We start from the raw sequence: 14,643 nt of genomic DNA on the forward strand, positions 1-14,643 counted from the left end.
TTATATTTATTGTTTCTCCGCACCAATTTTCTAAAACTTGGGCTTGTTATTGCTCTTGTTTGTCCACGCTGCCTTTCTACACTGCACTGCACTGCACTGCACTATACCACCATTCACTAAATATTAGTTTTTGTGGACGCACAGATAGTTTTAGAATATAGTAACAAGTCCAATATCACCATTATCTCCCATCTCTCATCAGCCATCAGCCATCGTTGTTTCTTTCTCTATTTTCTACTTTTACATCTTTTTCTTTACTCTCTTGCTCACAACCGGTCTCAGAGAGTAAAAAAAACCATGGATGGGGCGCTCAACGCCATTCACATTGTCAGGCTGTCCTACAGCTGGCTGTCCTCGCTGACCTGGTACGTGCCCTTGGACACACCCCTCTCACACAGGAGCAGCAGCTACGCCAGCAGCAGCTTTGCCTCTGATCCGGACGACAAGGACCAGTTGTCCTGGGCCAACGTAGGCGTAGCAGCGTTACTCTTGGGCATCAACGTGGCTCTGTCCACATGGCTTGGGCTGGGCCTGAGCCGCAATCTCGTCGTATCCGCCACACGCTGCGTTGTGCAACTGACGCTTCTGGGCATGGTGCTCAAGCAGATTTTCCTGACTGAGAACCCAGTGTATATACTGGGCATGGCGCTTGTGCTGGGCACACTCTCCGCCGTCGAAGTGACCTTTTGGCGGGCCAAGCGGCGGTTCCCAGGCATGTTCCTTGGCACACTGCTCTCGATCCTCGGTAGCGCGCTCAGCGTCGGGCTCTTCGGCAACGCATATGCACTGGGCATGGATCCAGCATACACCGCGGTCAAGTTCATACCGACCATCGGCATGCTTTTCGGCAACTGCATGATCGGCGTCACCATCGGGATGAACTCTGTCATGGACTCGCTGGACGCCCACCGCGACATTACCGAGCTGATGCTCTGCTACGGCGCGTCGCGCTGGGAGGTGATGCGGCCGATTGTGGTCAAAGCCATGCGCTCCTCCCTGCTGCCGACCATAACCAACATGGGCATCACCGGATTAATCTCTATTCCCGGAGTCATGACTGGGTGGATCCTCGGCGGTGCCGACGTGCTGCAGGCCGCCAGGTACAGCAGATCATTCTCTTCATGATCTCCGCCTCCGCCGCCAGCAGCTCCCTACTTTCCACCATCTTCTGCGCCTCAGTCCTCATTGACCGCACACCACGCTTACGCCTAGACCGTCTGTCTTCCTCCGACTCGTTCTCCTCCGGCTCTGCCGCTGATCACTCATCCAAGCTCTCCAGCAGGACCTCTTCCCGTATGGCGTTGATGCGCTCCACATGTCGTCCGAAATCAGGCCTCCTCTCTGTGGTGTCTTCTCGCCGCTCTGCGAGCACTGAGGCCTGATGTCAACGTGTAACCCGACGCCCTGCACTCCTCGATCGCTGAGCGGACAGCCGTGTGAGCAGGAAACTACCTTGTGTCTGCAGTGTCCTCATGCTGGCGATCGTGGCGTGGATGTGCGCGCAGAGGCTGAAAGTACATGCTTGCTGTGGAATCCTGATCGCTTATCGGCGTACCCTCAGCACCCTGATTGCCTCAACAGCGCGACACGGCGTAGCATTGGCAAATAAAAAGCACATATTCTGGTTAGATAGACATAACCTATTTTAGACTTAATAAATATCAACCATGTACATTTTGAATTCCAATTTTTTTGTTGAAGGGGCAGTGCAAATTTACACGTGAGGCTTGCCCAAACTACAAGTCGGTTGCACTGCTCCTTTATTTTGTTAACTCGTTAAAAAAATAGATTTAATTTTTTAATAAGGACAAACTATTTTTTTCGCCACCCCCTATTTCAATTTCAATTATTATCCACACTTCATATCTATCTGAAGGCACTAGCACTCCCATTAAAATTATTACTATTTGAACAATATGGCCGAAGCCAGCAAGCCCGGAGGCTACGGCCAAAGCGGGCGCCCGCCAAAGGTATGCCAAAGCCAGCCACACCAATTTAACCCTTATCGGAAGCCCCATTTCTGTGCAAAGCAACACTTCTACTAACTCTATATTTCGAATTTCTTATTCCATAGATCAAAAACAAGAACGCTGCGGTTATCCAGATCACAGCCGAGCAGTTGATCCGCGAGGCGTACGAGCGCCAAGGCACAGTGCAGAAGGCACCGCGGCAAAAGGTGCTTGATGGCGAAGAGCTCAGCGACTATCAGATGCGGCGACGGCGCGAGTTCGAAGAGGGCGTGCGCAAGAACCGCAGCAACATCGGCGAATGGCTGCGGTACGCCACGTGGGAGGAGAGCCAGCAGCAGGTAGGGCGAGCGCGGTCAATCTACGAGCGCGCACTCGAAGTCGACAGCCGCAACCAAACCATCTACATCAAGTACGCCGAGATGGAGATGAAGAACAAGAACACAAACCTGGCACGCAATCTCTACGACCGTGCGATCACCGTGCTGCCGCGCGTCGCGCAGTTCTGGTACCGGTACACGTACATGGAGGAGCTGCTGGGCAATGTCTCGGGCGCGCGCGAGATCTTTGACCGGTGGATGCAGTGGGAGCCCGAGGAGGACGCGTGGAACGCCTACGTCAAGTTTGAGCGCCGCTATGCTGAGGTCGACCGCGCACGCGCCATCCTCGAGCGCTTCGTCTACGTGCACCCGCAGCCCAAGTCGTGGCTCAAATGGACGGCCTTTGAGGAAGAGCTGCATGAGTACGACCGCGTGCGCCAAGTCTTTGGCTTGGCCATCGACCGACTCGGTGAAGCCTTTATGGACCAGCACGTTTTCATCTCATTTGCTAAATTCGAAGTGCGCATGAAAGAGCACGAGCGCGCGCGCGCTATCTACAAATATGCGCTCGAGCGACTGCCCAAATCAAAATCACAGGCGCTCTACAACCAGTACACGCTGTTTGAGAAGCAGTTCGGCGATCGTGAGGAGATCGAGAATGTCATTGTAACAAAGCGCCGCATGCACTACGAGGCGCTGCTGAAGCAGGACTCTAAGGACTACGATAGCTGGATTGACTACGCAAAGCTCGAGGAGGACGCCGCTCAGACAGATCCGCTGCTGCCAGAGTCCGTTGACCGCACGCGCGATGTCTATGAGCGCGCCATTGCGGAGTACCCTGGGGTGGCCGAGAAGCGGCTATGGCGGCGGTACATTTACCTGTGGCTCAACTACGCGCTCTTCGAGGAGATTCAGGCCAAAGACCTGCTGCGCGCACGCCAAGTCTACCAGGCCTGCATTGACCTCCTCCCGCATAAGACCTTCACCTTCGCGAAGCTCTGGCTGCAATACGCGTGGTTCGAGATCCGCTGCCTGAACCTCACCCAAGCGCGCAAAGCCCTGGGCCGCGCCCTCGGAACCTGCCCCAAGGACAAGCTGTTCCGCGGATACATCGAGATTGAACTAGAGCTGCGCGAATTCGACCGCGTCCGCACACTCTACACTAAATACCTCGAGTTCAACCCGACCAACTGCGCGACATGGATTGAGTTTTCCAAGCTTGAATCAGCCTTGGGCGAGAACGAGCGCTGCCAGGCGATTTTTGACATGGCCGTGGAGCAGCCGACCTTGGATATGCCCGAGGTACTGTGGAAGGCCTATATTGATTTCGAGTTTGACCAGGCGGACTACGATAAAACCCGCTCGCTCTACGAGCGCCTCCTCGACCTCACTCACCACGTCAAGGTGTGGATCAGCATGGCGCACTTTGAGCTCGCCGTACCACATACCACCCAAGACAAAGAGCAACCCTTGGCCCGGGCCAGGGCAGTTTACGAGCGCGCCTACGCCAAACTGAAGAAAGAAGGTCTCAAAGAGGAGCGCCTAGTACTGCTGGATGCTTGGTTAGAAACTGAGACAGAGCGCAGTACCAGTGGTGGTGGAGGAGACCCGGCGATGGTCGAGCGCAAGATGCCAAAGAGAGTGAGGCGCCGCAGGGAGGTCGCTGATGGGTCGTTGGAAGAGTACTTTGACTATGTGTTCCCTGATGACGAAGAGCAGGGTGCCAGGTTCAAGCTGCTGGCCAAGGCACATATGTGGAAGCAAAAGGCCAAGAGCACATCGGAATCTGCTGCGCCTGATGTGCCTGACGTGCCTGCTGATGCTTTGGAAACTGAGTCGAAAAATGGCTCAAAGGATCATTCGGAAAGCGAGTCGGAATGATACGGATGGTAGCTTTTATGTATGTATCAGTTTTTTATTTAAATTTTTACTCATTTGGTCAATGATGCATGTGGTGGCTCATGTAAAGTATAATTGAAATTCATTCATTCATTCATTTTTATTTTTTAGTCACGTTTCTCCATTGTTACTTTGGAAAAAGAGGGAAATAATGAGAATCTGAAAATACATTGGTTATTACACATGCTGAGCCTTTTTTCCACAAGGTTTTCTATTTATTTTATTTTATTTTGCGTGCGCAGGCAAATTCAACAACAATATCGTCTGCATTTAACACAAGAACCCTCGAAGACCCATATGCTCTTAGCAAATGGACAATAAAAAAGAAAGAAAATTGTAATGAGGCGTAGATATAGGATGTTGACAGGTTTGATAACTTTGTCTTGAATAAAAAACTTGCAACAATGATCATTGTTTTTATATTTTATTTCGTTTTGGAACCCGCCCAATGTAAGGCAAAGATAATTAATAAAAATGACATGACGCCTAATCAAAAAAGGGTATAAACAAAAACATTAGCAAAATACCTCGCACACTTGCAAAAATAAATTTAAACTAGTAATGGTAATTCAGCTTGGTATTGAACATACACGCATCAATATGAAAATACTTTATATGTTTATATCAAAGCATTTTTTCCTTTCATTAAACTTTTTCGATTTTGATTTTTCCAATACGTAATTTTCTTACAATTTCTTCCATTTCTTATCTCCTACAAACCTATCATGGATATGAACACACTCCATCTGCCGATACACCCGCAGGAGCCGCCACCAGCATTGATATCCGGCGCTCGGTTCGCGAGCATAGTGCTCAGCTGTATATCCACAATAGCATCGCTAGTTGTTATAATCTCGTATATTCGCTTACTGCGACAGTTCCGCGCCCACCAACGCAAAATCATCGACGCCAGCATGTGCCCTCCCACTGCTGCCATAAATCTGGCCGGAGGAAACTATGTGTCGGCGGCAACCAACGGCATACCCACATGCTTCTCTTGCGAATCCTCGCTGGCCACCCCACGCGTCACCAAATCGTTTTTCGCAAACAGCAACAACAGCAACAACAGTAACAACACCAGCAACACCAGCAACCCAACAACACCAACAACACCAACAACACCAACAACACCAACATCAACAACACCAACACCAACAACACCAACAACATGCCGCCACCACCCCTGCCTCTGCCGTTACCGCCGCACACTAATGAATTACCCGCAAATCTATACAGAAGCAGTATGCCGCCGCTATCACAGCAGCCATTAAGCGTCGGCACCTTGCCCAGGGTTAGTAACTCGCGGGCAACAAGTTTGGACAGAGCACATATGGCCTACAAGCGTACTAGCTACGCTATCAGCCAGCAGCTTTACGCGCAGTCAGTTTCCAGCAGATCGGCGGCCATAAATTCTATAGTGTCGGCGCCTGCATCAGAGGTTCACTCGGCAGAAGTACTTGCATCGGAGGCCCAAGTAGGCTTGGGAGGTGCTCGCAGCGAGGACTTTGGATCAGGTTTAATGCCAGCCATATTGCAGGTCACAAACTACAGCAATGCTAATATTGATGCCGGCAATATTGGCAAAACTCAGCAGCAGAGGCAGGCCGAAATTCAGCCAAAACCAACCTGGTGGCGGATAGTCAATGGCGACAGCGGCACCAACAACCTCAGGGGCAAAGGAGAACGCAGCACAATAGTCAGCTCAGTGCGATATGACATATTCGGGCGCGCCCGCAAACAACGTAAGCTACCGCGAATCCCATCGAGCAAGATAGCCGTGCTCTCTGGAATTGATCTCCTGATGCACTCACTCTGGATCATCAACACAACAGCGACCAAAACGGATGCCGGGTGCACCGCCTCCTGTTCTTCTACCACTGGATCCGACTATTCTACCTGTTCTTCCTCGGCTCCTTTGTTTCGCGCTCAACCATGCGGCTCCGCAACCTGCAGCCCATACAGCCGCAAGGGCAGCGCCGCACAGATATGATTTATTGCGTGTCCACGCTGGCCGCCTCACTCGTGCTCAGCCTTCTGCCAGCAATAATGTCCCGATCGCAGTATGATGACGAGGTCATGTTATGCTGGCTCGTCCGCAGCGACCCAATTGCTGTCCGCTGGCTGTGGATGACGTTCAACACGTGGGTGGTTCTGTCACTCATGTTCCTGATTGCAAACTCCATACACGTCGGTGTTATACTAACAAATGAGCGCAAAGACCTACTGAGCTTCATCACCCACCCAATGCTGCCAATGGCTTCAGGCGACCATCGCATTAGAGCCAAAGAGCTCGCCCTGCAATCGCTATTTATCTCGCACGCATCGGGAGCCAGCACCATGGGGCGCTCTCAGCAGATGTTCGGCGCCGGCACACCGATGCAGTACTACTACGCAGGAAACCACCACATGGTAGTCGCCTCGGGCATGCGGTCCAAACATGAGCATGCGGCTTCCAGCGACAAACCACCGAGCAATTTGGCAGCTGGCTTTGGCATCAAGGCCACGCCACTAGCCAGCATAGATTTGTTTGCGGCCAGAGAGCAGCGGGCGGCGGTATGGCTGCAAGGGGAGCTGACGCGGGCAAGCGGTACTCGAGTCCGCTGGCATATCCGCCCACCCACCCAGTTGCACTTGCGCACGAGGCCCTGCACGGACGACGACCCGCAGCATCTCCAAGCACGCAGAGCTTTGCCGCGCCGTGCAGCTGCCACAGCAACGCGCAGACCACAGGGGCGTGCGATGTGTGCAGGCGCGCTCTCTGGTATCCGTGCCCCATGGCAGCACACGCAATAGCGAGGCGCTGCAGTGCTCCATGTCCCAGTACGCAATGGGCCGGACGCGCCAGTGGGCTCATGGCAGCAGCGGTAGCAGTAGCCGGCTCAGCAATGGCAGCAGCATCGGAATACACAGAGGGCCAACACTGAGCGCGTCAAGACCAAGCAGCATGTTTCTGGCCGAAAAGCAGGCGCGTGCATCAAGCCATTTGTACATGGGCTCAGGCCTACTGGCAGCCAACGACTCAAAGTCATCCCGCGTGTACTCGCTACAGCCGTGGGACAGCAGCCAGCGCCTAATCCACAAGCACTCATTCAACTCATCTATTGCTGCGCCAACGGAATCCGTTGGGGCCTCGGCTGACCGCCGGCCACTGTATGGCTTTTATGCCCAGCGCCCGGTGGCGGGTCACAGCAACTTAAGCAAGGAGGCCAGGCTTCATTGCGCGCCAAAACACATGTCCATGCCCATGGCCATCAGCAGCACCAGCCGTCTGAGCAGCGAGGGCGCAGTGGCGCTGTGTTTCCCTGGATTGACAATGGGCAAAGGCGGCCGAGCATTGCCGCTGCCGCTGCCGCTGCCATACGCCGGCAACATGCGCGCCAGAACTCGGTGCCCCGAAACTACAATTCTGAGCAAAGTATCCGTCAGCAGCCTAATAACACGCAACCACAACCAACCCCGCGACGCAAGGCGCCCAGAAGGCACTATTGCTCTATGGATCCCGGGTTCTGGCTGCCGCTGCGTCCGGTCGCTCCATATGCATGCCGTCGATACACGAGGACTTTGTCAGAGCCGATGACAACGACTCTATGGCCAGCCCGTCCATTTATGCCCAGTATCCCGGCGAGTACCGCTGGCGCACATCGTCGCCGTTGTCGTTTGCCTTGCCTTGGATAGATCAGCAGAGTATCCCATGCCAGGAGCTCCCGACCCTGCCGCCCATACAGATGCCATCACGGCGCCAGCAACATTGGCGGCTCGCACGGCTTCACCCCGGGCACAGATCGCCGCAGCCCAGGCAGCCCCTGAAGCCGACAGCCAGCGGTTGGGTTTTCACTTTCAGCGTGGCTTGCCGTCGCCTTCTGAGCACCTCATTCCCGCTCTTCTGCCGCCAGCACAAACCGCACGGCCAAATGCAGCGCATCGAGCGCCGCGTCCACACATTGGTCGCCACTGGAGCCCTGCGAGTGGCTATGCGAGCAATGGTTCCCTTGCTCACCCAGTTGTGCATGGTAATCTGGTCCACCATGCACTCCTTGATCCCCGTCAGCAGCAACAAGGACAGCGTGCTCTACGCTGTGGCCATCCTGCTGCTCTCGCTGCAAGGGCTCTTGGACATGGCACTTTACTTTATTTTTGATACGCACTCGCACACGTCTGAGGTCAGTCTACCCAGCTACAATTACCCAGTGTTTTCGCCCAGCCATCCAGCTCACACAATGTCCAACAGCAAAAATGGCAGGTCGCCCGACGCAAACTGTACGCGGGCACACCGTCCTTCATTGCAGAACCTCCCTGGCGACGTGTATTACGGCTCATCCATGTCTCGCGACTCGCACGACGCTCACCTCAAGCATCACCTCTACTATTGCCAGCAACAGCAACAACAGCAACAGAATCGCCAGATGCAGTGTTCGTCGGCCGACAAGGTTTGCCAGCAACCTCTTTCTCCGCGTCACTGGGACCCTCGGCATGTGCACAACTTTTACCGCCGCTCAAACTCAATCACCTCTCTAGCTAGTAGTGGAGCCAGCGGGGATATAAGTGGTGACAACGTTGGCGGCAAGACCGTGCAGGCAGCAATCAATGCGACAACCAATGCTGCCGACCGCAAGTTCACATTCAACATTGACAGCCTCAATATCCGCCGCGTGGACCGTACGTCCAATGCCATGCAGTCGGATACATTGCACGGCAGCGACTCCATGGCTTGGTCTCATATCGACGGGCTTTCCATGCGCGATGCTAAAAGCAGCATCTCTATATTGTCCGCTACTGCACCGGCACATAACCAGCACCACCGTCCGACACTCAATGACTGGGAAGAGATCGAGCTGGAGGACATCGCTCACTCGGGAGATTACCCTCCACGCGCAGGAAACCAGAGCGACTCCAATATTGGCCGGCGGATATGTAAATAGACATTTACATTGCAATAAACAAAACATAACGAAACAAAAGCTTTAGTACAAGACGAAAAATAAAACATACTCTAAATGATAATGATATACGAAAACTGAAAACCTCGCAGTATATCTTCAATTAGGATTCGCCGGGACGGCCGTAGTAGCGGAGGTACGAATTGTACAGAATGTACTGCATTGGCTCGCTCAGCACACGTTTCTGCCTCTGCTTGCCATTGCTGCCATTGCTGTTGCCGCGCTGCTGATTATGGCTGCCACCTTGCATATGGCCCCGCTGGCGCAGCTGCGCCGCTGACGAAGACGATGTCATAAACCCATGCAGTATTGCCTGCTCCCTGTCATCATCGTCATCGCTGTACTCAAGGTCTTCGTTACTCGAGTCGCTTTCGCTTTCGCTCGAGTCGCTGACTCCTCCACCCCGCCGGCTGTTATGGCGGCTGATCGGCTTCCCTACACTATTGCTGAAGCGCTGGCTGTGCACGCCAGATTCTGAGAACGCCATCGACGCCTTGGCCATTGCTCTGAGAGAGGACAACGCGAGCGACGAGGTCGGCCGCATGGGACACCGACTGAGAATGTCCCAGTAGTCCAACTTGCGGTTCCCCGAGTCAGGACAATGCTGTAACCGTTGCCCTGGCTCGCCAAGCTCGTATATCCAGACTCTGACTTTGAAGAGAACCAATCTCCAAGAGTCACCAACGAGCCCATGCTGTGCGACTGCAGCAGATAGCTTTGACACTCGCTGTCGCGGCAGGCAGTGGGTGCCGCCGCTGACCCAGACCCATTGCCTCATCAACCAGGCTTCCGGCTGCGGTGCACTGGCCACACATGTACCCTCTGTTTGGCACTGTGGCATCCCTGGCCATGTTCCGGCTGGCCTCCAAAAACACTTTGCTCAGCTTTGGCATGTATTGCATGTTTGCACTGGGATCACTCGCCGCGGCCACCACCTGCGAACTTCGCCGCGACAAACGCTGGCATCGGACACAGTGGCCGCAGGTTCGGCATTCTCGTCTCCCATTACACACCCGCTGACTGCTATCTGCTGGTCCTGGTCGTCGCTGCCGCCGCACGCGCTCAGGTACATGTAGTCTTCGTAGTCAAACACGTCAGCATGGTCGGCCATCTCATCGCCGCTATCTACATCGTTGAGCGCGCTGTTCAGTCCCTGTACGTGCAATTCGTGCTGCCCCTCTGGCTGTCCTTCGTGTCGATAGTATCGCTTGGAATGCGCTCGCCTTCCGACAAAGTCGACGAGGACGCGCCTGACGAGATTGAAGACGCTGCAGATGACAGCGCGCTGGGGGGCGATGAGGCCAACACATCGGCCGAGCCGTCGTCTACAACCACATCAACAATGACATTTGGAATTTCAACCTCATCGGCTAGCGCCACGTTGGCTGTATTTGCGGCAGAGCTAGTTGGATAAAGCCTCTGCTCGAGCAAAAAGTCAATCGACTCTGAAAGCAGCCGGTTGCCTGTCAATTTCCCCTGGCTGCAGAATCGGCCATGCCGCTGTCGCCATAGAAACTTCTGCCAATGCTGCTATTGCTGTCGTCGCCACCCACGCAATTATCGATGGTCAGCATTTCGAGCCCTCGCGAAAGCTCGTCGCTGTCGACAGTGTAGCTGCTACAGCTGTCGATGCCTGTCGTGACGGTCTCGATCGACTGGGCCGCCATCAAATACGAGTCGGCGCGCGCCTCATCTGCGGGAATTTGCGAGTCCTCGGTGATCAGCGAAGCCGGTCGGTCGCCCATAAAAATGCGCTTGCGCTGCTGCACGCTGCCACTACTCCTGGCGCCCTCAGAGGCAATGACAGAGGTTGGCGTGGTGGCAGGGCTGGCAGCAGAGCTGACACCTCCACCGATGCTGCTGCGACGACGGTTATGGCGGCCGTTGCGTGACAGCCGCCGGGCCAGGCGCTGACGAATTTCAGTAATCCCGTACTACGCGCCTTGGGCACTCTGTTGGCGGCGTCAGCAGCTGTTTGTCCGACAAATAGAGTCCTCTGGTCGGGCCCAATACCATTTGAAGACGTGAAGTCGATGGGAAACATAAGCAGCAACGAAGATACATTGGTACTGGGAGACATCTGCTCGGCCAAGCTCATCTCTGGAGTTACTGGCATGGCCTCCTTGACACCGGCATCGTCCTTAATAGCGCCGTTGTCAGCAGCATTGGCCTCCTCGGCGGCATAAGAGGGTACTGGTGTTTCTTTGAGAATGCCAAAGCGCGAGGGCAAGTGCGGCATAGACGCAGACAGCTGAGCGGCTGATCCATGCACCATGTCGCTCTCCCCAGAGCCCACAGTCAGACCACCGGCTGCCATAAAGCGGCGCTCAATAGTCCTGGTGATAGCACCAATATCCTCAGCCGAGGGCATGCGCTTGGGCGACACTGCTACTGCCATCCCGACGATAAGTATCTGCTCCGCGTTGCTCGCGCTCTTGTTTCCCCTGCCGCGCGCCCAGCCAGGTGCCATCTGCCCATACCGTCTAAGAGACGCGCGCAAAAGACTGCGCGCCCCGGCCCTACGCATAACATGCAATTTCTCTGATCTAATCTCACCGCCACCGGTCTCTTGCTTTTCGCATTCCGACAGACACACCGATGCGCTCTTCGATCTCTTAATGTCGCCAATCGACTCTATAGTCGCCCTTGCGTCTCATTGGCAGGAGCCGCCTGGCTAACATACAGGTCCCGGTCGTGGTGCGAGACGGAAGGGAGTGATTCTACTGCACCCATGCTTGCTGAAACTAAAACTGACTCTAGCCTGATATGCGGCTGCTACTGTCCTGATACGAGGAGCTACTTGCTGGATCAATACAGTCTCTATTGCTGCTGTTGGTATAGCTGATGGCGGTAGTGGTGACGAAGGATTCTTGGTCTTGTAGTATGTTATTAGCCTCGTTGGTTTCGTCGGATGCCGCTGGTATTGGTTGCCAAGGCAGATCCAGCGCAACGTAGTCAAACTAAATCAAAATGATTGTGGAATTAGTGGCAAGTGTAATATAAAACAAGAGTGGCGGATTAAGTGCTGCAGTGCTTGTCAATAGTGTGATAAAATAAAAAAAAAAATTCGAGAAGCAAAAAATGTGGTGAATAGAATGGCGCGGATTGAAATAAAGAAATAATAAAGCCAAGTGATTATGATGTTATAGTGACGCGATATTATGAAGAATAGGGCCGTAGAGTAAATACTTGAAATGATATCAATAACTGAAAGTGTAGGAAAATTGGCAGCGTGTACTTATAGTGGTCTCGAACAATTATAATAAAAGTGGCAGATGAACATGACAAAATTGGTTGTTATTGTGCATAAATATGTATGTGTGCGTAAATGAGTATGCGTGTGGGGGGAGGAGAAAAAGGAAGAATGCAGGGACAAAAAATGCACAATAGCATGCGGTACTAATATATTACGACAAGAGCCTCTGACCAAGGAAAATAACAAAAAAAGGAGTAATTGGAATAACGTGGTGAGGGGGGAAATATATTGTATAATTTGTCCAAGCCCATTTTTATTGCGAGTAATATAAGGGTTGAATGACTATTGGCTGTAACTGTCAATTATTGAGCGGGTATATGATTTGAAACAAGATATTGGGACTAAGTATAAATCATAGAAAAACAGCAAATGCGGGAGATGTAATTAACAAACAGTCAGCACAGGATATTCCAGCCAAAATATATCATGTCGGGGTATTTTTTCTTCCAATCGGTTATTTGTGTTGCTTGGGATGCAGCAAGAATTGAATAAACACAACGGGAAATATTCCAATAAACATTAAATGCACAAAAAATAAATAATAAATATGGCCGAAACCAATGTTTCTGCCTCGATAAGACACAAAATATTAACACATAAAAAGAAGTATAGGGTCTAGTTTCAGGGACAGAGTATCCGAGCGCAGATATTTTGAAACTTTAAAAATCGGAACACCTTTTTGATTTTTTAAAAGAGGAATTATTTTTTTTGCGGGGAAGGGGGGAATAAAATGGATGACAAAAAATTGAGAAAAAGAAAGGTAAAAATTTTAATTCATAGTTATGTATGTTTTAAATCAAAGCTGATCAGCTCATTCTCCAAACATGTCATTTTATTTTAAACAGTGTGGCTGGGACGCGCATTAAATTGCTAAAATAAATTCGTGTGTAGTACACAGCTCAAGTAGTTGCCACAGAGAAAAATTTTACGCCATGTATTACTGCGTCTTTTCATTGACGAGTACTTTTTGCGGCGGTAGGATATTTGACAAAACAACTATTGCTATGAAAAAATTTTGACATAGATTTGCAAAAAAAAATACCTTTCAAGGCCCATTTCTGTAATATCGGCTGTCAACTCGATGGAAACAAATTCCTACATGAATGAAAATATAATTGAGAAACTGCATGTTTAGTGTAAATATTACCGTGTAAAATACGTTCCAAAGGTCCCAAGTTAATTGCTTAAAATTGTTGCAAATGTCTTTTCAATATGACCAACATATAAGCCGTTGCTAACGCCAAGTGAAAATCTAAATAAGTACCGTTGCAAAAAAAGAAAGCAAAAATAATATATTAGTATCGACGAAGAATAAAAATAAGAATAAAAGAATCTCATCTATTTTTTTTTACAAAAATTAGAATGCCATAAAAACATTGAGCAAATTCATGTCTCCAAAAGGAATTTTTCGGGAACGCCATACATGGAATATTAAGAGTGTGACGGCCCATGGCAAGAAATGCAAGAAACACACGAATCTTGCTATATAGCAGTAATGTGCGTAAATCAGCCTTTATATAATCACATACCTTCTTTCATATTTTATGAGCATATGTTGCCAATGTCAAAAAGCGCGATTAAAATGCCATTTCATTTCTAGATTGTATAATTCACAATGCCTTATTTATTGTAGGGCGTACCTGTACCTGTTCCATTGGCTGTGTCATTGGTTCATCGTCATGCTGCTCCAGTTGCTGCTGATACTGGCATTCCCGCTGCAGATTCTGTCGACGGTGCTGTATCAACGGGGTATAGATAGTTTCTACAACATCAGTAACCATTTCATTGCAATTCCCAGGGGCCACAGAACTCTGTCTGCGCGCTGCACCCTTGAGCACTAGAAATATAGACCACACACAGAGTAAAGAGATGTACACTGTGGGTCTAAGAAAGCTCGCTCTGGTAAAGGGCATACTGCTGATGCCGCCGCTGCTGCTGCTACTGCTGGCTGCTAGATGTCCGAGCGCCACCTCCTGCAACAGGTAATGTTGGCCCAAGAATATCGCGGGCATATTAGAGTATTATAGAGTAGGTATTAGGATAACAAATGCAAAGAATACAGAGGAATATATAATTAAAAATGAATTTGAAAATTGAATTGAATTGAGAATAAAGAGCAAGGACAAGAAAAATTGTTTGTTTTTCTTGTACCAATTTTTTTGGTTTTCTTTTTTGGGTCTGCTGAGTCGAGAGAATACACCTCTGTAAACTTTTTTCTTCCTCTTCTTTGTCTACCCCTTGAACAATTAAAATAGTGGCGAAAG

The 14,643-nt window shown here is 51.0% G+C and overlaps 4 protein-coding genes across 4 annotated transcripts; 3 read left to right on the forward strand and 1 right to left on the reverse strand.

The window, feature by feature from the left end:
* The first annotated feature begins 100 nt into the window (after positions 1 to 100).
* On the forward strand, positions 101 to 1,253 carry BX661DRAFT_67304 (uncharacterized protein). The gene has a single exon (XM_051539399.1). The coding sequence runs from the start codon at positions 298 to 300 to the stop codon at positions 1,123 to 1,125; it is 828 nt and encodes a 275-aa protein (XP_051388993.1). The 5' UTR covers positions 101 to 297; the 3' UTR covers positions 1,126 to 1,253.
* Positions 1,254 to 1,812: 559 nt separating this feature from the next.
* BX661DRAFT_188326 (pre-mRNA-splicing factor CLF1) lies at positions 1,813 to 4,334 on the forward strand. Its single transcript, XM_051537401.1, has 2 exons — positions 1,813 to 1,970; positions 2,075 to 4,334. Exons 1-2 carry the CDS (start codon positions 1,917 to 1,919, stop codon positions 4,166 to 4,168), a joined length of 2,148 nt encoding a protein of 715 aa, XP_051388994.1. The 5' UTR covers positions 1,813 to 1,916; the 3' UTR covers positions 4,169 to 4,334.
* A 956-nt stretch (positions 4,335 to 5,290) lies between these two features.
* BX661DRAFT_188330 (uncharacterized protein) lies at positions 5,291 to 9,140 on the forward strand. Its single transcript, XM_051537402.1, is given in 9 exon segments — positions 5,291 to 5,566; positions 5,579 to 5,815; positions 6,019 to 6,711; positions 6,726 to 6,947; positions 6,968 to 7,480; positions 7,510 to 7,689; positions 7,755 to 7,841; positions 7,862 to 8,008; positions 8,028 to 9,140. 9 exon segments carry the CDS (start codon positions 5,355 to 5,357, stop codon positions 9,103 to 9,105), a joined length of 3,369 nt encoding a protein of 1,122 aa, XP_051388995.1. The 5' UTR covers positions 5,291 to 5,354; the 3' UTR covers positions 9,106 to 9,140.
* Position 9,141: 1 nt separating this feature from the next.
* On the reverse strand, positions 9,142 to 14,489 carry BX661DRAFT_188332 (uncharacterized protein). The gene is given in 11 exon segments (XM_051537403.1): positions 9,142 to 9,700; positions 9,724 to 9,825; positions 9,906 to 10,032; positions 10,059 to 10,265; positions 10,283 to 10,586; positions 10,640 to 11,057; positions 11,075 to 11,768; positions 11,807 to 11,879; positions 11,903 to 12,083; positions 13,400 to 13,474; positions 14,020 to 14,489. The coding sequence occupies 11 exon segments, from the start codon at positions 14,389 to 14,391 to the stop codon at positions 9,227 to 9,229; spliced, it is 3,027 nt and encodes a 1,008-aa protein (XP_051388996.1). The 5' UTR covers positions 14,392 to 14,489; the 3' UTR covers positions 9,142 to 9,226.
* Between the last annotated feature and the right edge of the window lie 154 nt (positions 14,490 to 14,643).

This window comes from Kickxella alabastrina (genome assembly GCF_025024165.1).
Source record: "Kickxella alabastrina strain RSA 675 chromosome Unknown BX661scaffold_30, whole genome shotgun sequence".
Lineage (NCBI taxonomy): Eukaryota > Fungi > Kickxellomycota > Kickxellomycetes > Kickxellales > Kickxellaceae > Kickxella > Kickxella alabastrina.